This window comes from Camellia sinensis, chromosome 2, assembly GCF_055761805.1.
Source record: "Camellia sinensis isolate YWXY chromosome 2, ASM5576180v1, whole genome shotgun sequence".
Taxonomy (NCBI): domain Eukaryota; kingdom Viridiplantae; phylum Streptophyta; class Magnoliopsida; order Ericales; family Theaceae; genus Camellia; species Camellia sinensis.
The window spans coordinates 27059837-27080260 of record NC_138962.1 but is presented as its reverse complement, the minus strand read 5'-3'; the positions used below and the strand labels follow the sequence as shown (position 1 = coordinate 27080260).

Genomic DNA, 20424 nt, shown 5'->3' with positions numbered 1-20424 from the left:
ATGTAGGCCCTTGTTTGGTAGTGTAGTGTGTTGGGATTAATCAATAAAAATAGAATAAATTAAAATAGTTAATAAAATAAAATATTATATTTAAATTGTAATCATTTTATTTTATTTTTTTGAATGAATTTTATTTTTTCTCTTACGACTATCAGATAAATTATAAAAAAAGTTAATTAACATCTCAAATATAACTTTTTTAATTATATTAAAATAATTAAAAAATCAAAAAAAAAATTAAAATAGCATATTTTATAATTGAATTATTAATAAATGGGTCGTACATATGACATGATTATTTAGTTAACAACCAAATTGTTAGTTAATCTCACAGAAGGGTTGAGATTTACAATCCAGTCTTATGTGATGGGAAGTGAATTACCAATTTATTCACTCTTTACAGAAATGGCAAAATAGTTTTATATATTGAATTTTTTTATTGTAAATTTATATATTTGATTTTAATTAATAATATCATCATACTAGTGCATAAATAAACACAATTTATCATGTTATTACTCAATCTCATTGTACTTATAATCCCACCTAATATAATTCACTAACCCTTGAGTAATCTCATGGATCTCATGAAAAAGCCATGGATCTTATGGTATTATTCAGTGTGTTTAGTTTTAGTTTTAAAAATTAAGTTTTTTGTTTTTTGTTTTTCGTTTTTTATTTTTATTTTTAGTGAATATTGTTAAAATTTTAAGCAATTTTTAAAACTTTTTTAGATGTATTTTACTTAGATATATCTAAATAGTAAAATATTTGTGAAAAAATATTTTAAAAAATTAATAAATACACAAAAATATGAAAATGTACTGAATTTTTGTATTTTTTATTATATTTTTTGGTATTTAGTGTATTTTTAAAGTACTTTTCGCAAATATTATACTTTTAAGTATATTTATGTTAGGTATGTCTAAAAATAAAAATAAAAATTACTTAAAATATCTAAAAAAATTTATTAAAAACATTAAAATACGAAAAATAAAAATATAAAATTTTCTAAGAACTATTTTCTCAAAACCAAAATCAAACAAACTGATTAGTACCCTTCAATGAGAGGATTCACAATTGCATGAAAATGTGAGATTGTTGATCAAATCTCATGGAATTTGAATGGAACATATTATTTTATTATCCATTTTATAAAAATAATAAAGTTAACATTTTACATAATAATTTTTTTCATGTAATTTCATAAATTTAATTTTAACTAATTAATATCACTACTAAATACAATTTATTTTATATCTCCAAATTAATATTATTACATTAGTAATCTCCTTATTTAGATTTCATCGTACTTATAATCTCATATAACTTATATTATGTTTGGTTTATAAATTTGGATAACGATTTGAAAAAAAAAAAGAAAAAATATAAATTAAATATAATTATATTTTATCTATATTTTACACATCTTTCCTTTTTTTCCTTTCAAAATATCTTCTCAAATAATTTGACAAACAAACAATGCAATAGTTTATCCCACAATTAAACGGTTCAGATGAGCATGTAATATTGTTCACGTAGTGCTTCTAATTAATGGTATAGTAAAAAAAATTTATAGATGAAATAATAGTTAGACTGCTATTATTAATTAGTTGAAGGATAATGATTAATATTAATTATCTTTAGGAGCTATGCTAATGTTAAGGAGTCAAAAAAAAAAATTTAAAAATTAAAAATTTTACATAATATTTTCATGGTGTGAGACATAGAGTATCATGTAAAATTTGTAATAATTTTGTTGTTGAGATTTCTAACATTTTTGTTGCATATATTAAGAAGCGTTTGAGGAGTGGTTAAAGTAGTTAAAAAATAAAAATAAAAATCATTATAAAATGACATTCAATTTTAATTTTTTTTTTACACATTTTTTATAAAAAAAATAAAAAATAATTAAAAAAAATCAATTTCCAAACACCCATGGTTGTTTCTTTCGACATTAAGGGGCAAAATGTCAAAGGATTTTAGTTGAAGGGGTTTGTTGTAGTTTACTCTTTTTGGTGGTTAAACATGGGGCCAGCTTCATAAATCGTCTTCACCAACATCGTACTGTGCTTGAAAAAAGGAACTGTAATTTTTTCTCTCTCAAGTCCCTTCATAGCTTTTGTTGAATCATACAGCAACCTTAAATACAGAGAACAATTACCCTATGAATGAACAAAATTAAACATAGACAAACAGGTAAAGAGCATGATTGCTCGATCCCTCTCTCTTTCTCTCTCGATTGACACATAAAGAGAATGATTTCTCGATCCGAGACTCTCTCTCTCCGTCTTTCAATTCTTTCTAGTCACTTTTCTTCTCTAATTCTTTTTATTTTTCGAAATTTCAGGTACGTTTGACTTTTCTTCATCTAGGTTTTCAATTTTGTGCTGTTTCTCATCTGGGTTTTCATTATTGTGTCTCCCTAATTACAGATTCTTGGTGGTTTGAATTCTGTTTCCAATATGCTTCTTTGTTTATTTGGAAATTGGGTAGTTCAATTAGGTATTAGATATTTAGTTGCATTTGTTTATTTGTTTTTTTGTTGTTGTAGAATTATGGATTTAGGAGTTGAAATGCAGAGGGTTTTTTACAGGACTGCTCAAGTAAGTGCTTCTGTACTATCAATTTTTAATTTTTATTTATTTATACTATAATTAACTTAATCTATACAGACATGCATACATATAGCATTCATTAATGTTTAAATTTAATATTTTCAATTGATTCTACGATGTCTAAGATATTGAGAAAATTGGTTCAATGCAAAGAGATTACGAGTCTAAAATCTTTGGAGAGTAGGTTTTCTTTGAGCTTTTCAGTAGGATGAGTGCTTTCACACTCTTATTTTATTTACATAAAAAAGAACATTCAATTATTAAAAATAAAATAAAATAAAATAATATAAGAAAGATTAGGAATTCTGTTGCAGCAAGGAATTAGATGCTGAATTTCTGATTAAATTTTTCTGCAGATTGGCAATTTTGTGCTTCTACTACTATGGCATATTCTACATTTTATGATCAGGATATGGTACTTTGCACGCGGTATAGCCGATATACTTGAAAGCTATCTTATTTCTAGTGGTTTGTTGAAGGGGTACAACACCCTTAATTTAGATAATCTCCAGAACCTAGCAATTGTTGTAGATAGTGAAGAAGCTCACCAACCTTCAAAAGTTGCTGAACTTTTGCTGTGGCTAGCATCCCTTGGTGTGAAGAATGTTTACCTATATGACATTGAAGGTAAGGGTGCTTTGGTGAAACCCTAAACCCTAAGACATAACAACAAAAAAATGTGCCTGCCACTGTTTTAAATAATGGTATCAGGACAAGTATTAGTATTGGCGATATGGTCATATATCGGCTGGCATTAAACAATATCGGCCTATATATTGGTGAATAACGGTATCGGAAGTCTCAAAATACATAAAGGCCAAGATTTAATGGGGTCTGCAAAACTTTTGTGTAACAATGTGTTCCTTGGGCTTTTTGTTGTTGTAGGAGTACTGAAGAAATCTAAGGAAGCCATCTTGGAGAGATTGGCTGTTGCAATATTGTCTGATAAGGTAGCGTTTTCCAGCTCTGCAGGCTGCAGCCATGGTTCCTATTTCAGTCACTTCTCTTCTATCAATTAACAAAAAATTCTTAAATTTTGGGATGCGGTTTTTTGTGATGAGTACCCATGAGAACTCACTTATGAAGCTTTAATGGCAGCCATTTTTTTTGTGTTAAATTATACTTGGTTAATAAGAAAATCTACATATTTCTTGAATTAAAATTTTAATTTAGGTTTGGGTAAATTGGACAATGGTCCCTAAAGTATTCCATTGATTTCGTTTTAGTTCTTAATCTTTAATCTGTTTCAATTGCATTCCTAAACTTTACACGTTAATCCAATGTAGTCCCTTCCCTTAATTATTGTCTAAAGATCAGACGAAAAATACTTGTGTCAGCCTCGCATCAAGCATTAAAGGGCATAAAGGACATTCTAACAAATCTATTTATGCTAAGTACTATCAATCAAATAGCAAAAAACGCTATGTATTCGGCTCTCAATAATGTAGTAAAAGGTTCTGATGTGTTTTGTTTTGTAAAAAATGTACCTCTCACATTTTTAGGTAGGAAATAGGATAAATTCCTCTTAATGTCCCTCAAATGCCTAATGTCAGGCTGGCATAAGCATTTTTCGTATGTTTTTAAGACAACAGTTAAGATAGGAGACAAAATATTAGGGACCAAAATGAAATCCATGGTATGCTTTAGAGACTAGTGGTGTAATTTACCCTTTGGCCCCGTTTGTTTTCAGAGGTAGAATGGAGGGGATTGATAGTAAGGGAATTAAATAAAATTATGTTTGTTTTGATGATAGTTGTTAGTGTAGGAATTGTTAAATTATTTTTATATAAAATAACAAAACAAATTAAAAAATATAAAAAATTTAACATTAATATTTAAAAAAAAAATTCCCAATATATAAAAAATATAAAAAATAAAAAAATTTCTAATCCCTTCACTATTTTTCTAATACCATCTCCATCTCCGCCATCTCAATCTCCCTTCCAACCTCCATCTATATCACCTACACCATCCTAATCCCCTCACTAACTCTACAAACAAACACAACACTAAATAACCCCACCTCCATCCTAATCCCCTCCCACCTATTTAACCTCAAAACAAACGGGCCCTTTAGGTTTACACACGAGCCACTTTTTTTTGTTTTGTTTTTCCTTTTTATTTCTTTTTCTCTTCTTCCTATTGGCTTGACTAGGTTAAACTTCTTACATTTTGTTCTTCCTCTTGACTTCTCTCACCCAATCTAAGCCCCATTTCATGCAGGTAACTCTGAGGAATTATCCACTACTTGACCGAAAACCAAATTTGGAATTTGTTTCCTACTCTGATGGGAAGGAAGCAGTGGCCAAAGCTGCTAGCTTACTTTTTCAGAAGCATTATTTGGGCAGAGAAGAGAAGGAGCCGCCAATCTTTACAGAATCACATGTATCTGAGGCACTAAGCGCTGTTGGTTTGTTTTTTTTTCCATTTCCCCTTTCAAATTTTTTTTTTTGGGTCCTCTCAGATCTTTTACATAGCTAACTGTTGGCTGTTGATGTCTGTATGTTGTCAGGTTCCGGAGGGCCTGATCTTGATCTCCTATTAGTTTATGGGCCCGCAAGATGCCACCTAGGCTTCCCGCCATGGCAAATTCGGTACACTGAGATTGTGTGAGTGTTTTAACTTCCCGGTAGTCTGACTGAATAGTTAGTTCTTGGTTAAAATCTTTAGGAACCTTTGCAGAAAAGGATTTTTTTGAGCATTTTTTGTTTCAGTTGGCTACCCAACAGCTAGGAGTCTGAACTTACCATAGAGTAGGACGACCAAAAATAATAAACAATATTTAAATAGAACTTACCAGTAAGCTGTTGCTATTTGGTCTTAGGGTAATTTGAGGGTGCCATAACTCACAACCGAGCTCGTTATTACAGGCTGAAATAGCAATAATGCTCATTTTTTGGTGTGATTGAATTAAGACTAGCAAAATTTACCTAATAATCTCTCTCTCTCATCTTGATATCCCGTGTTATTTCAAGGCACAGTCATATGCTTGAAAGACTCTAAAAGTCAATAAATTCATTGAAAGTGAAATACCGTAGAAGATTTGTTTAAGTGCTTTATCAACATTTCCTCTATCTATAATTTGACTGGCTTGTAAACTTAATTGATTGTTAAAACCTGATCTTGAGCTTCTTGGTGATTTGATTTCTTACTTCTAATTCTAATTGGTGGGCTTGATTTTTTTGCACCTTCTTTAAGAGGTTTCTTAGTGCTTTAGAAGTGTAAGGAAGATGCATGCACGTGTGCACAAAACATGAATATGTTGGGCTCAATTTCAAATGCTTTCTAAGCATTTCTTTTTATTGTTTTAGGTGTATTGAATATTTCTTTTTATTGTTTTAGTTTACTGAATATTAAAGATGTATCGTGTTACAAACTTCTGAAGATTTGGTTCATCTTTTTCAGACATATGGGACCATTGAAGTCCATGAAATATGGTTCCCTAATAAAAGCGATGCGGAAGTTCTCAATGGTGCGCCAGAACTACGGTAAGTAGAGATGCCCTTATAATCTGTCATCAGTATTTTATTAGATCCATTTGAATTAATTACCGTGTCTAATGTTTAGATTTTGAAACTTTGTTTGATAGGCAACCTCTATTACCTCTTATCATTATCAAGGTTAACTAGTGTTGGTTAATAGCTGGCTATCATTGATATTTTAAACCTTATGGGGTGTACTGGAATGGCCTACTAAAGTTGAAATCATCCACACTTTTTAGATGTGTTCATTTGTGGATCTCCATTGAACAAGTTACTCTGTTTAGTTCTGTTTTTGGAATCTGTTTTATGAAATTATTTCAAATAAACAAAAGATTAGTTTGGTGAAAAAAAATAAAAAACACTCTGATTTTCATATGGGTTTCTCTTTTTTGGGGTGAAAACAACTTTTTGGTGTTTATTTTGGCCAAAAAAGAGAGAAACCATATGAAAAACTCAAAAAATAAAATAAATTCAAAAATTTGGTTTTGAAAATGAAACCGAATTGAGATGTTTTCTATTTTTGTGTTCTTTGGTTCTATTTCTCCCCCTTATTTAAGGTTTTCTTGTTTTGTTTTTTAAATTAAGGCAATAAAGTGTCTGGTTTTGTTTTTATGTGAAGTTTATACTGGTTCATGATTTTCCTGATTTAGATTGATCTATCAATCAGTGATAAACATGCGAAACGCCTGGATCAAATTTCTGACAAACTGATTGTAATTGTTGTATATTTTTTTTTTCTACAGGAAAATGATGAATTGCATTTGGGGGATCAGAAGAATAGATTATGGGGAAATGTCCAACATTTGGCTGATGTAGTACTTTTATAATTGTTTATTGTGAACAACTACTGGCCTATAATACTGGGTTAAATTATAAGAAGCTCTCTCTCTCCCTCACTTGCCAATGTGTATTGTGGTTATTTAAGGAGCAATTCTTCTTTACCTGAATTAGTGAATTGCTCAAATTTGGGGTTTTATTTATTTATTTATTTTAATTAATTTATTTAGAATTTTTAGATAACTGGATTATAAGTCACATATTGGTGCTAGACTTCCCAAAATCTGTGGCAAAGTTCTTTGTTCATGCCAATAGTGTCACACACACACACACATATTGCAAATCAGTGAAAATCGTAAAAATACATGAAGGTGCAAATAGGTATGTGTTCTGGTGCAAATGAAATTTGACCACCTTTGCAATCCCTTTTTTATTCTTACAAAAAAATATTCAATGGACTCAAACAATGGGGCAGGTTGCTTGTTATTGAGCAGACACACAATCCCATGATGGACCATAGAATAATTAGATCTGTGTTTAAGGTTCACTACTCTTAAATTAAAACAAACACAACATTATCAACCATATTACAAATAACCCTTTTTTACATATGCTACCTCTTCACCATATATCCAAGCACAATTCAGATAATTACTAACTATCTAGAGCAGGTGATGCAACCCAAACAAGATTGTCAGCTGGAAAAAAATGACAGACAGGAGACTGTCCAGGCCGAGTCCTGAGAACCCGAAACGCCGCGTGATCTGGGTCCCACTCTGACGTATCCATGTGGCAAACACCAACAGCTTCCACTCTCTCCCCATCATTGCCGCTACGCAGCGCCACCTCAAACACTCTGTGATGATCACTCTCTTGCCCGTGACAGTAAAACACAGCGTAAGGGTAAGGCATGGCATGACAAGCCACCATTTTCGGAGTTTCAATCTCTTTCGCCACATCCAAAACAGTATAGTTTTGCAAAACAGCATTGTGGCTTGACAGGTACTTGGTTATAAGAACTCTGAATTTTGTTTTCAGACCAAACACGCCACGAGCCGAGTCAAGCATGAATTCTAAGGAGGTAGCACAAAATTTAGTCTCTCCTTTTAAGGGTTCAAGCTCACATTGAGAGAGTGTGTATTGCATTGCTTTGGATTGTGGGGAGTGTTTGGAGAATGAGAAAAAGTCAAGAATCTGTGGAAGTTTTGATGATGAGAAAGGGATTGAATTGGCTTCTTCTCTAGTGAGTAGGTGAGGGGTGGTTGAAGGGTCTTTGATGGGGAAATAGATGGAAATTGTTTTCCCAACTTTTAGATCATCAACAGTGAAGAAAATTTGAAGATCGTCATCAATGGCAGTTTGTTGCAAATCAGATGCCTCTTTGTTAGCATCTTTCCAGGTTTTCTCTGTAATCTCTCTGATGCAATTGGTGTGGGTGCACTGTGATTAAAATCATAGAAGAATTAGTTTCAAAGAAAAACGAATTATAGTTTTCAAATTAATCTCAGAAAAATTTATGCTAAAAACACCAGCAATGCTACACAGTTAGAATAAATGAACAGAAAAGTGTCCAAATTTGAAATGCGTGGATCAAATTTATTCTGTGTATGACTCGCGGCACATCATAGAGGTACAGATTCAAATTCTGAGTACTTTTCTAGTTATTTTTTCATGGCAGCATAGCATTTTTGTAACAATACTAAACCATCCACCACACTTGCTTGATTTTGGAGAAAAATTTAGAAATTTCCAATGAGCATGAGCTTAGCAGAGACTAGAGAAATACAAGAACATTTTTTCAAAATTATGTACGATTGAATGATTGATAGAGGAATGGTATATCATGAAAAGTGTACATTTTTTTAAATTCAATTATTTTTTTTTTGTGTGTGTTTCTGTTTTTGTTCATCCGACAAGAAAGAGGAAGAGGAAAACACAAAGCAACAAACAGAAAAATAACATATATATAAAAAAAAAAAATAAAAGGAAGAAGAAGAAGAAGAAGAAGAAGAAGAAGAAGAAGAGAAAAGAAACAGCTGAAATTAAGATAAAACAATCCTGAGAAAAATGGAAGGGCCATTATTACCTGAGAAACAAGTAGAACATAAAAGATGAATCTGCAAGAAGCAAACCTAGAACCCATATCTTCTCTTTCTTTTGATCTTCTTCTGTCTGTGAAATAAAAGGGATTGGACTAAGTCACATACTGAACAGGTTTTGGAGTTGGAATAAAGGAAGTTTTTTTTTTAAAAAAAATTATTGGAAAAAGCTTGGACCCCTAATTTGGGACCCCCATGACTCCCAAATGTGTGTAATTGGTCCATATCTGTTTTTTTTTTTTTTTTCCCATCTCTTCCTCTCATAGGATGACGTGGGGTTGTGAGGGTGAAATTTTTGTGGGAGTATCAATCATTGCTCAAAATTATTTTATTAGAAATAAATGTGACATTTTATTTTACTTCACATGATTGGTCTATATATATATATATATATTCATGTCATGTCTTAAAAAAATAATATATATATATAAATATATGTGTATATGTAGTAGAATCAAAGAGACATGCATTGTATACACACACTCACATATAGAGACATGGCATGTTGTTGCAGGTAAACTTGCTGCTAAAACAAATTTCATTTTTTATTGGAATATTGAGTAAATGACCTATAAAGTCAGCGCATTCTTCGTTTAATAATTCTACAGACACAAAACCAACTATCGAACATGTTATGCCTCTCTGTTTGGGAAGATGAATTGGGTTGGATTTGGGGTTATTTTAGTCACAAAAAAAATAGAATAAGGTCTTTAGCGGGAGCTTCTATTTACACACACTAAATCCCCTTTATACACACACTTAATGAAGGGAGTGTGTAAAAAGTGTAGTGAGGAGGGATGTGTAGAAAGTGTATATTGTGTGTGTAAATAGAAGCTCCCGTCTTTAGCCTAATAAGGCAAAATATTACATCCAACTCGTCATCATTATATTTTTTCTCTCACAAAAAGTCAAAAAAATCCTTCCCAAATGAAACTTTTTAACTCCAGGCTAAAATAATCAAAAAGCCAACCTACTTCCCTAACGAACCCTATGCATCTTGTTTTAAAGTTAGTTCTATGATTAGTTTAGTATCCATATTTTATATATATATATATATATAAATTTTGGTGGTCATTTTGCCCACAAATACATCAAGTACGATAACATTATCACAACAAATTCTTTAATTAAAAATGATTGATACAGTGTGAGACCAAAATTTGTTATGTTGCTCTTACCAAGTAACAGAGCCTAACCCAAAAATTAATTTGGTGTTCTAGAGCATGGTACATCGCGCTATACTAATCACAAATAGACATTTCAACATCTTCACAGTGGTCGTATCACTTTGTGGGCCTAATAGTGAGGGTCATCTACATAGGGTTATGTAGCATTTGCTGAATGATGTGAAGAACTATCTACTGCATATGAACCACTAAATAATTTATCGCCAAACAAAACTCTCCGTATATACCGCAAACTAATGCATATTTTGGTATTCTCTTTCCTTAGTTAATTTAATTTTTTTTTTTCCTTCTCTTATTACTTAGCGGAATTGACCAATAAATCCTGTTTTGTAAACTTGTAAATCCTTTTTTTGGTGATTAAGTAGTCCCTTAAATTATTTGCTGACTGTTTTACCATTGTTAGTACAGTTGGGGGACAGGTGGCGTGGTTATGTATGGGGAAGGTGGTGGGGTGTTTGTGTGTCATGTTGTTCGAAAAGTGCACTAGTAGCTTTTTAAAGTTTGGTTATTTTTAACACGCGTAGTGTGGAACGTGAATTCCTTACTAATTTTTTTTTTTTTTTGCGCGTGACGTGAAGACACATAATAATTCAATCAAATTGGGTCCGCCGCGTTAAAGTGTCATATGTCATGCTTAGAAAAAGTGCACTAAGGAGTTTTTATGTATGTGGAAGGTGGTGAGGTGTTTGTGTGTCATGTTGTTCGAAAAGCACACTAGTAGCTCTTTAAAGTTTGATTGTTTTTAACACGCGCAGTGTAGGACGTGAATTTCTTACTAATTTTTTTTGGCACGTAACGTGAAGACACGCAGTAATTCAATCAAATTGGGTCCACTACGTTGGAGTGTTACATATCACGTTTAGGAAAAGTATACTAAGAAGTTTTTAATTTTTTTAGAGTGTCACAACATACCCTCCACGTTGTTATATTTGAAAAAAGTATACTAAAGAGTTTTTATTTTTTTTGAAATGTCATATCATACCTATCACGTTATCACATTTGAAAAAAGCATACTAAGGATGAGTAAAAATTTTAGAATGTGACATCATATCTGCCACGTTGTCCCATTGTTAGAGTGTCATATTAATACCTGCCACATTAGAGTATCACACCATGTGTCACACATTCCAAAAAAAAAAAAAAAATTCTCCAATTAACTAGTGAAGGTATATTTGTCTAACCAATACTCATCCATGTTTGAAAAAAGACTTACTGATCACACACTACACCTAATAAACACTCATCAATCAATCATTTAAAACGTGAGACCAAATGATACAAAAATTTCCAAAAATAAGACTTTTCAATAAATTTCCCCATTACTTAAGTCTCTTTCATGTAAATAATTTTCTCCTATTGAAAATTGTAGCTTAGGTCATTGATAAAATCTATTGCTAAGAAGTCAAACACCGAAACCTAAGGATGACATAGCTCTCCATATGTGGCACAAACTAATGCAGCTTTTACTATATCCTTTTTTTTTTTCAACTTTAGTCCCTTTCATGCACACTAATCTTGAAAAAGCTTCTTCTATTTGAATTTGGTAGCCTAGCTCATTATACAAATCCAATTTTAAGAAGTCAAAAGCTAATCATTTTTCTGGTTTTGAAAGTTGACAAAGCTATATTAATAATCCTGTGTACAAAATGATTGAATAAGCACATGAAAATTGGGAAGATAACTCTAGACAACAAATAAAATTAAAAAAATAATATTTGTCACCAAATGTATTTTATGATTTTATTTCAGATCTTATGTTTATCTACATTATTATATGTGTTCATTATATTTAAAATTTGATGGGACTCACCATGACATACAAAAAACTATATAAATGAACTAAAAATTTGTAAAATATATATCCCCGATTTCAATTTTTTTCTTTTTTTTTTGGCTATGACTTATACATCTTTTTAAGTCAAACATTTCTTGTAACTTGCAATCTAATAGAACAGTACAGGCTGTAAGGTTACATATTCTGTCTTCTAGCGCATAATTAAAATTCTATTTTTCAAAAATTTAAGGCACTTTGATGATCATGTTCTGGACACTTCTACAGGTACAAACCAAAAGGTTTACAAAACTTTGATTCTTCAGAGACAAAAACTTCATTGCAACAGACAGATACTGTCCATGAAGGAATAACAGCCACTTTTTTTTTTTTAAACAAGAAAAAATTATACATATTTTGTCCCCTCCCACTGCTAGAGTACTCTTTATTTGTATATATATATATATATATATTTTGCATACCCACTTGCTAGTCAGATGGTATTCAACTGTAGATTGGTCAGACATACTTCTTCCATGCCTTGATTGGTTGACATTTACCAATAGATTCATCTAGGAAGTGCAATTAATTATTTCTTGATTAGGTTATAGAATTCAATCATTTTGACTACATGAATGATCTAACAATATAAATAATATAGGACCATAACAAACCTACCCCCATATATATAGTAAGTTTGAAAAAAGTTCCGGAATCAACAATTGAGGTGCCACATACATATCCTCTAAAAATAAAAAATAAAAAAAACTTACAATATGTGATCATAAATGGGAGTCAACTCTCTAGATTAGAGATGAAGTTATAATTTTTTTTATAAGTTAAAAGCATAAAAGTCTTCCAACCTATTGGTGCCACGTGCCGTTGCTTAATTGAAATGCTACTAAGCTAATTGGTTGTCCGGGTGGTTAAGGACTTGACTACCCTCCTCATATGTCGGGTGGTTAAGGACTTGACTACATGAATGTTCTAATAGTGAATGCATTATGTTCTTGCTCTGCTTTGAACAAAAAATATAAAACTTTGATATGCTACTGAACAAGATTGTTATCTCGTTACTGAATTTCTCAACATGATCACGGACATGAGCAACATCTAGCATATGCTGTCATTTTAAAAAAATAACATTATGAGAGGAAGTCCTTAAAGCTCATCATCATCCCCAGATGCCTTGCATTCTGAATACAAGGACAGATAGACCTCAAAATGGGGGTCTCTTCAAGAGTTGACTTTATTACTAGTTTATTTTAAGGGTTAATTACACTAACACCCCTTAACAATTAGGTAATATCACTACCCCTCATCTATAAATCCATACATTTTGACCCATTCATTCAATCATGAAAATGTAGCACTTTCATCCCTTTCAAATCACCCAAATCACCTCCAAAAGGTGTTAGGATCAAACACACCCAGAAAAATATCTCACACACACAGAGAACACAATATTTACGTGATTCGGCCCAATGCCTACATCCACGGACAGAAATGAGAATTTTCACTAAAATGGAGCAAAAATACAAATACAGAGGAGGAGATGAAACTCACTCAACTCACAGCTCTCACTCTCCAATTTCTGATGATATACAACCCCTCCTCACTCATCTCAATTTATAACCAAGAGAGGAGGAGTAGGTGAAGAGATAGCCATAATTGGCCAAGGTGGTGCCACCCTCACTATCTTCCTTTAGTGAGTTGGTGTTGGCCTCCACCAGCTTCTTTTACCACATGGTGCCACCCACACCATGTGGATGGTGGGCTCCTTACCATGTGGGTAGTGGATGAAGCCAACAATTCTCCCCCTCCACGCCCACATGGACAACTGACTTCTCACTTGAAGTCCATCCCGCTCAGATGCTTGCAAACTTCCAGTTTGTCTCTCGAGACCACCTTTGTAAGCATGTCAGCTGGATTCTTATCTGTGTGGATCTTGATCAGTTCTAATAACTGCTTGTCCATCACTTCGCGTATCCAATGATACTGAACATCAATGTGCTTTGTGCGAGAATGGTACATCGAATTCTTGCTCAGGTCTATGGCACTCTGACTATCACAATGTACCGTGAACTTTTCTTGCTTTAATCCCAACTCTTGGAGAAACCGTTTCAACCATAACATTTCTTTCCCGGCTTCCGCTGCGGCAATATACTCTGCCTCGGTTGTGGATAAAGCAACACACTTCTGCAGCTTGGACTGCCAAGACACAACTCCCCCTGTGTAAGTGAACAGCAATCTTGATGTAGATTTCCTACCATCAAGATCGCCTGCCATATCTGAATCAGTATAGCCTTCCAAGACTGGTTTAGCATCTCTAAAGCACAAACACATTTTTGCTGTACCCTTGAGGTACCTCAGAATCCACTTGACTGCTTCCCAATGCTCTTTTCCTGGATTGGAAAGGAATCTGCTTACAACTCCAACCGCATGAGCAATATCTGGTCGGGTGGACACCATTGCATACATCAAACTCCCTACAGCGGATGAGTAGGGAATCGCCTCCATCTCTTGTCTTTCCTTCGTAGAGGAGGGACAAGAATTCTTGCTTAGCTTGAAATGATTAGCCAGCGGAGTACTGACTGGCTTGGCATCTTTCATGTTGAACTTCTCAATCACTCGTTCAACGTACTTCTCCTGTGACAGCCACAACTTCTTGGCTTTCCTGTCACGCACAATATTCATGCCCAAAATTTGCTGTGCAGGGCCTAGGTCCTTCATGTCAAAGGACTGTAATAACTCCTTCTTCAGTGATCTGATTATTGTGGCATTTTGTCCAACGATCAACATGTCATCAACATAGAGCAGAAGTATGATAAAGTTTCCACCGGGAAATGTCCTGACATAAACACACTGGTCTGCAGCAGTTCTCTTGTACTCATGACCTACCATGAATGAGTCAAACTTCTTGTACCACTGTCTCGGCGCTTGTTTGAGGCCGTAGAGACTTTTCTTTAATCTGCAGACTAAGTTTTCTTTCCCTTTGACTTCAAAACCTTCTGGCTGCTCCATGTAAATTTCTTCCTTCAGATCACCATGGAGAAATGCTGTCTTCACATCCATTTGTTCAAGTTCCAAATTCAAACTAGCTGCTAGTCCCAAAACTACTCGAATGGATGTCATTTTCACAACTGGCGAGAAGATTTCATCAAAATCAATACCTTTCTTCTGCCCAAAACCTTTGACAACCAATCGAGCCTTATACTTGACTAGCTTTCCGCTGCCTGCCATCTTTCTTCAACTTGAACACCCATTTGTTCTGCAATGCTTTTCGACCCTGGGGAAGTTTCACCAAATCATAAGTCTGATTCTTCTGCAAGGATTGCATCTCTTCTTGCATAGCTTGCTGCCAGCTACTCTTCTCCTTATGATTTTGAGCTTCTTGAAAACTTTCTGGCTCCCCCTCATCGGTAAGCAAAATATACTCAGAAGTAGGGTATTTGGTTGACGGCTTAAATTCTCTTGTTGATCTTTGTAATTGTGGACCAACAGTCTCTGGTAGAGGGGGTTGTGGCTCCCCCTGCTCAACACCCTCTGCTTCTGGATCTTCTTCTTCTAGAAATCCATCCTGCAACTCTACATCATTGACTGCATGCTACGGTAACTCTTCTTCATCAGTGGCATGCTGTGATGGTACAGGGTTTGGAATAATTTCTGAAACATCATCAACTTTGGGTTTGGCTGGTTGCCCAAAGTCTTCAAAGGTCTGGCCTTCTTGAAACACCACATCTCGGCTTCGAATGACCTTTTTGTGTTTCGGATCCCACAATCTGTATCCAAATTCTTCATCTCCATAGCCAATAAAGATGCATGGAGTGGCTTTGTCATCCAGCTTCTGTCTGTGCTCCTTGGATACATGTGCAAATGCTTTGCACCCAAACACTCTCAAGTGAGAGTAAGAGATCTCCCTTCCAGACCATACTTCTTCTGGAATCTGAAAATTCAATGGAACTGATGGCGATCTGTTGATCAAATAGCAAGCAACACGAACAGCTTCTCCCCAAAATGGCTTTGGTAGCTTTGCCATTTTAAGCATACATCTGACCTTCTCCACAATGGTTCGGTTCATTCTCTCGGCTACACCATTGTGTTGTGGGGTTCCAGGAACAGTTTTCTCATGTCGGATGCCGTGAGTAGCACAGTAGGCTTTAAATTCCTTTGACGTGTACTCGCCTCCATTGTCTGTTCGGAGACATTTCAGCTTCTTTCCAGTCTCCCTTTCCACCATAGCATGGAATGCCTGAAAATGCTGGAACACCTCAGCTTTGGTCTTTAAGACATAAACCCATACCTTCCGTGATGCATCATCTATGAACGTTAGAAAGTATTTTCTACCACCCAAAGATTCCACTTCAATGGGACCGCAAACATCAGAGTATACTCTGCTCAACAACTCTGATTGTCTTCTGGATGATGAATGGAAAGCGACTCTATGATGCTTCCCAAACAAGCAGTTGTCACAAGGATTTAATTTTGCATCTTTGGCAAAGGGAATAAGTGACTTCTTTGCCAAAATCTGTAACCCTTTCTCACTCATGTGACCCAGCCTTTTGTGCCACAAATTTGGTGACGCTTCATCTTCTGCTGCGTTGAGGCTATTTGAATTCACCTCCACATGAGTCTTGTATAGTGTGCCAATTACCTGTCCTTTGGCTACCACGAGAGATCCCTTTTTCAACTTCTATATGCCTTTGCCAAAGTAGTTCTCATAGCCTTGTCGATCTAAGGCTATCCCTGAAAGAAGATTCAGGCGTAAATCGGGAACATGCCTGACATCTTTCAACACCATCGTGCACCCAACTTTGGTTTGGATATGAACATCACCAATTCCCACAATTTTTGAAAAACTGGAGTTACCCATTTTCACTGTACCAAAATCTCCAGCTTGGTACGTACTGAAGAACTCCTTCTGGGATGTAGCGTGGTAGGAAGCTGCTGTATCTACCACCCACTCGGTGTCGTTGTCTGACATATGGAGGCATTCTTCTTCTTCAACAGAGAATAATGCAATATCCTCTGAGACAGAAACTACAGTGGTCCCATCTTCGGTCTTTGGCTGTCTATTGCCTTGTTGTTGTTCTCCCTTCAAGGCATAGCAATACTTCTTTATGTGACCCTCCTGGCCACAATGGTAACATTTGAACTTTGGCCGGCTCGTACCTTCTCTGGATTTCCCTCTTTCTTGAGATCTTCCTCGGCTGTGTCCTCTACTTTTGCTTCTTCCCCTGCCCCTGCCTCTGCCTCTACCTCTGCTTTTATTTTCTGTGACGAGGGCATGGGATTGATCTCCACCCATTTCTTTCTTTCTTGCCTCTTCACTAAATAAAGCATCTATAACCATGCTCATGGTCAGTTTCCCTTCTGGGGCAGAGTTGCTGAGAGACACCACCAATGTCTCCCAACTGTCTGGCAAAGAACTGAGCAGCAATAGGGCCTGCATCTCATCATCTAACTCCATTTTGACAATTGTTAGTTGGTTCACCAAATTTTGAAACTCACTGGTATGTTCAGCAACAGAGATACCACCTTTCAACTTCAAATTCACAAGTCTTCTCATCAGGAGGGCTTTGTTCCGAGCAGTCTTCGATTGGTACATGCCTTCTAACTTTGTCCAGAGAGCATAGGCATCAGTCTCCTGGGCGACATGGTGGAAGACACTGTGATCAATCCATTGTCTGATCTGGCCAATGGTCTTTCGGTTCTTCCGCTTCCAGTCTTCGTCTTTTTCCGTTGGTGGTTTAACTCCATTAAGCTCAATGGGGTCAAACAAATCTCGACAATACAAGACATCTTCCATTCTGGGCTTCCAAATGGCATAATTGGAAGCATTTAACTTTATCATGGAACCTGAAGTCGACGTTGGTTCCTCCATCATACAAAAAAGATCTCTGTTTGAAAAACAGGCTTTGCTGTGAAGTCCGGACTGCTCAAATTAGCCGGAAAAGCACTTCGGATTGCCAAAAAATTGCAAATTTTTGAAAACTTATTTGCAAAATCTGACCATACGGATGTGTCCGGAATACTCCAAATAGTCGGAAACCACTATTGGATCACCAAAAACGGACTCCAAATGGCTTCGATCTAGCCAAAACATTTTGTACGCCTCAGATCTGCGGCTGCACCATAGCCGCGTCGCATCGGATTTTCTTCAGAGTGATGACGTGGCGAGGACGTGTCTGCCACGCGGCGATGACGTGTCTGCCACGTGGCGATGATTGGACGATGACGTGGCGACCACGTGGCAGCCCCTGGCTGACAACTGTGCCACGTGGTGATGACGTGGCGAGATGACGTGGCGCGCGTGTTGATGGCGCGTGTATGGCACGCGCTGTTCCCTCAGTCGTCGTCCTCCTTGAACCGCGCGTGGGGCGCGTGGGTGAGATTGGGATCACGCGCCGGGTGCCTGCACGGCGCGTGTGAGTGCGTGGCGAGACTGGGACTCACGCGCCAACTTCCAGGGGCGCGTGATGGCGCGTCCGGCCTCCGTTGGGTGTCTGCTTTATATTTCTGGACTCCTCTCGTCGAGCCCTTGCTCCTAGTATGCTCAAAATCTGATTTCGAGCAACACGATTTCTGGGCAGTTTCGAAACAACACTCTGTTTTTCCGAAAAACGTACAACTTGGCTCTGATACCACTTTGTTAGGATCAAACACACCAAGAAAAATATCTCACACACACAGAGAACACAATATTTACGTAGTTCGGCCCAATGCCTATATCCACGGACAGAAATGAGAATTTTCACTAAAATGGAGCAAAAATACAAATACAGAGGAGGAGATGAAACTCACTCAACTCACAGCTCTCACTCTCCAATTTCTGATGATATACAACCCCTCCTCACTCATCTCAATTTATAACCAAGAGAGGAGGAGTAGGTGAAGAGATAGCCATAATTGGCCAAGGTGGCGCCACCCTCACTATCTTCCTTTAGTGAGTTGGTGTTGGCCTCCACCAGCTTCTTTTACCAAATGGTGCCACCCACACCATGTGGATGGTGGGCTCCTTACCATGTGGGTAGTGGATGGAGCCAACAAAAGGAATGTATTTGTAAGGTTTTCAAAGTTAAAAGGGTGTCAATATGTATAAATTTATAAAGGAGGGGTAAAGTAATATTTATTAATAGTTGAGAGGGGTTTTCGTGTAATTAACCATTATTTTAATCAGCTGCCCTTTGATTGGTGTACACTACATTTCTTTCTAAAATGTTCATGCCAAGGTGAAGTAGTCATCTAGAACAGGTGAAATTGGGTCAAAGTTATCTGCCACTTCTACCAAGAATAAAATGAGTAAGCATCACATGTTTGCCCAGATTCCACCCCTAATGGAATCAAACCATTCTCTCTCTCTCTCTCTCTCTCTCTCTCTCTCTCTCTCAATCTCTCTCTCAATAATTTAGTTTTGTACTAATACAGAGATGCTATGTATCTAAAAGATACTCAGAACAGTAGTGTAGATTTTGTACCTCTGTTTGCTTTGAGTTTTCAAGTGAGTTTTTTTATCTTTCGTGTTTTGTAACTCCCATTGAAATAGTCTATAAATACCAAGTCAGAGGTCTAGGAATCAAGAAAATAAAGTTGTAACCTCAAATTTTACTTTTCCATCAAGTGCAGACATGAGAACTCCATCTGCCTTCTTCCTCCTTTTGTTGCTTTTCTTGGTAAACAAACATTCCTAAACAATTTAATTTATGTACACATGTAAATCGTCTTACCATTTATTTTCTAAAGATTGTACATTCATGTGTGACATATGAACTCACTCTTCTTCCTTGTCAGTTTGTCAATTACAGCAATGCGAGGAACGATCGAGCAGACTATTGGAAGAGCATGATGAAAGGCGAGCCCATACCTAAAGCGATTGAAGAACTTGTCCATGGAGATTCATCTTCGTCTGAGACCATAAACATGGAACACTTCAACAAGGCTTTCGATACTAGGCCTAATCATATACTTTATCACAGCCACATCGTCAAGGAGGACTTGAAGCAGGGACATGAAATTGATTCAGATCAAGGAGAGATGATTCAATCATCTGTTAAACCTGTCAAGCCCCAGATAAAGTTTCCCGAGTATAATCAAGCGCAGAAAGATCATATATATATGCATTTTTTGTATTGTTAACTAGCTTAGAATAGACACCTAAGAATGCTTCATTTTAGTCTTGTTTAAACTGTGTGTCCATAATGGTATCTGTTGAAAGCTAGTGAGAATTGCCAATGGAAAATATTTTTCACAGGGGCAGCCCAGTACATGAACCTCGCGCCACTATAGGGTCTGGAAAGGGTCAGATATAAGCAGTTTTGCCCCTGTATGCGAAGAGGCGGTTAAGATTGTTGCTTTTGATATTCATTGTAGTTTAAAAAATGATGTTTGTAGAGATTTAACGAGAAAATATCAGAAAAAAGTTTTGAGGCAACAATACGATTTCATTGTTTTTCACCCCTCTTATCTTATCCCTATGTTTGAGCATCTGCG

General features: G+C 35.7%; 2 protein-coding genes and 1 long non-coding RNA gene across 6 annotated transcripts; 2 read left to right on the top strand and 1 right to left on the bottom strand.

The window, feature by feature from the left end:
• Nucleotides 1–1966: 1966 nt before the first annotated feature.
• Nucleotides 1967–7120, top strand: LEW1 (Undecaprenyl pyrophosphate synthetase family protein). Of its 4 annotated transcripts, none has more exons than XM_028269084.2 (9): nucleotides 1992–2199; nucleotides 2351–2445; nucleotides 2555–2606; nucleotides 2975–3245; nucleotides 3504–3568; nucleotides 4842–5028; nucleotides 5131–5227; nucleotides 6024–6106; nucleotides 6844–7120. In XM_028269084.2, the coding sequence occupies exons 3-9, from the start codon at nucleotides 2559–2561 to the stop codon at nucleotides 6849–6851; spliced, it is 759 nt and encodes a 252-aa protein (XP_028124885.2). In that variant the 5' UTR covers nucleotides 1992–2199; nucleotides 2351–2445; nucleotides 2555–2558; the 3' UTR covers nucleotides 6852–7120. The 4 variants fall into 4 exon arrangements, with proteins under 4 accessions (XP_028124884.2, XP_028124885.2, XP_028124882.2 ...); XM_028269082.2 differs by lacking the exon at nucleotides 2351–2445 and having other exon boundaries at nucleotides 2083–2350; nucleotides 2975–3047; nucleotides 3150–3245; XM_028269083.2 differs by lacking the exon at nucleotides 2351–2445 and having other exon boundaries at nucleotides 1967–2199.
• Nucleotides 7121–7263: 143 nt separating this feature from the next.
• LOC114321855 (BURP domain protein USPL1) lies at nucleotides 7264–9173 on the bottom strand. The gene is made up of 2 exons (XM_028269085.2): nucleotides 8964–9173; nucleotides 7264–8317 (listed from the first exon to the last, which is right to left on the bottom strand). The coding sequence occupies exons 1-2, from the start codon at nucleotides 9018–9020 to the stop codon at nucleotides 7532–7534; spliced, it is 843 nt and encodes a 280-aa protein (XP_028124886.1). The 5' UTR covers nucleotides 9021–9173; the 3' UTR covers nucleotides 7264–7531.
• A 10084-nt stretch (nucleotides 9174–19257) lies between these two features.
• Nucleotides 19258–20368, top strand: LOC114321852 (uncharacterized). Its single transcript, XR_003650444.2, has 2 exons — nucleotides 19258–19607; nucleotides 19726–20368. It is a non-coding gene; the product is annotated as an uncharacterized LOC114321852 (long non-coding RNA).
• The last annotated feature ends 56 nt before the right edge of the window (nucleotides 20369–20424 follow it).

Excerpts from the sequence above, each read along its gene's own strand:
- LEW1 (XM_028269081.2), top strand. The coding sequence starts at position 2,259 with ATGATTTCTCGATCCGAGACTCTCTCTCTCCGTCTTTCAATTCTTTCT. Across the intron at positions 3,569-4,841 it reads TTGCAATATTGTCTGATAAG|GTAACTCTGAGGAATTATCC; the intron begins GTAGCGTTTTCC and ends CATTTCATGCAG. Across the intron at positions 5,228-6,023 it reads ATTCGGTACACTGAGATTGT|ACATATGGGACCATTGAAGT; the intron begins GTGAGTGTTTTA and ends CATCTTTTTCAG.
- LOC114321855 (XM_028269085.2), bottom strand. The coding sequence starts at position 9,020 with ATGGGTTCTAGGTTTGCTTCTTGCAGATTCATCTTTTATGTTCTACTT. Across the intron at positions 8,318-8,963 it reads ATGTTCTACTTGTTTCTCAG|TGCACCCACACCAATTGCAT; the intron begins GTAATAATGGCC and ends TTTTAATCACAG.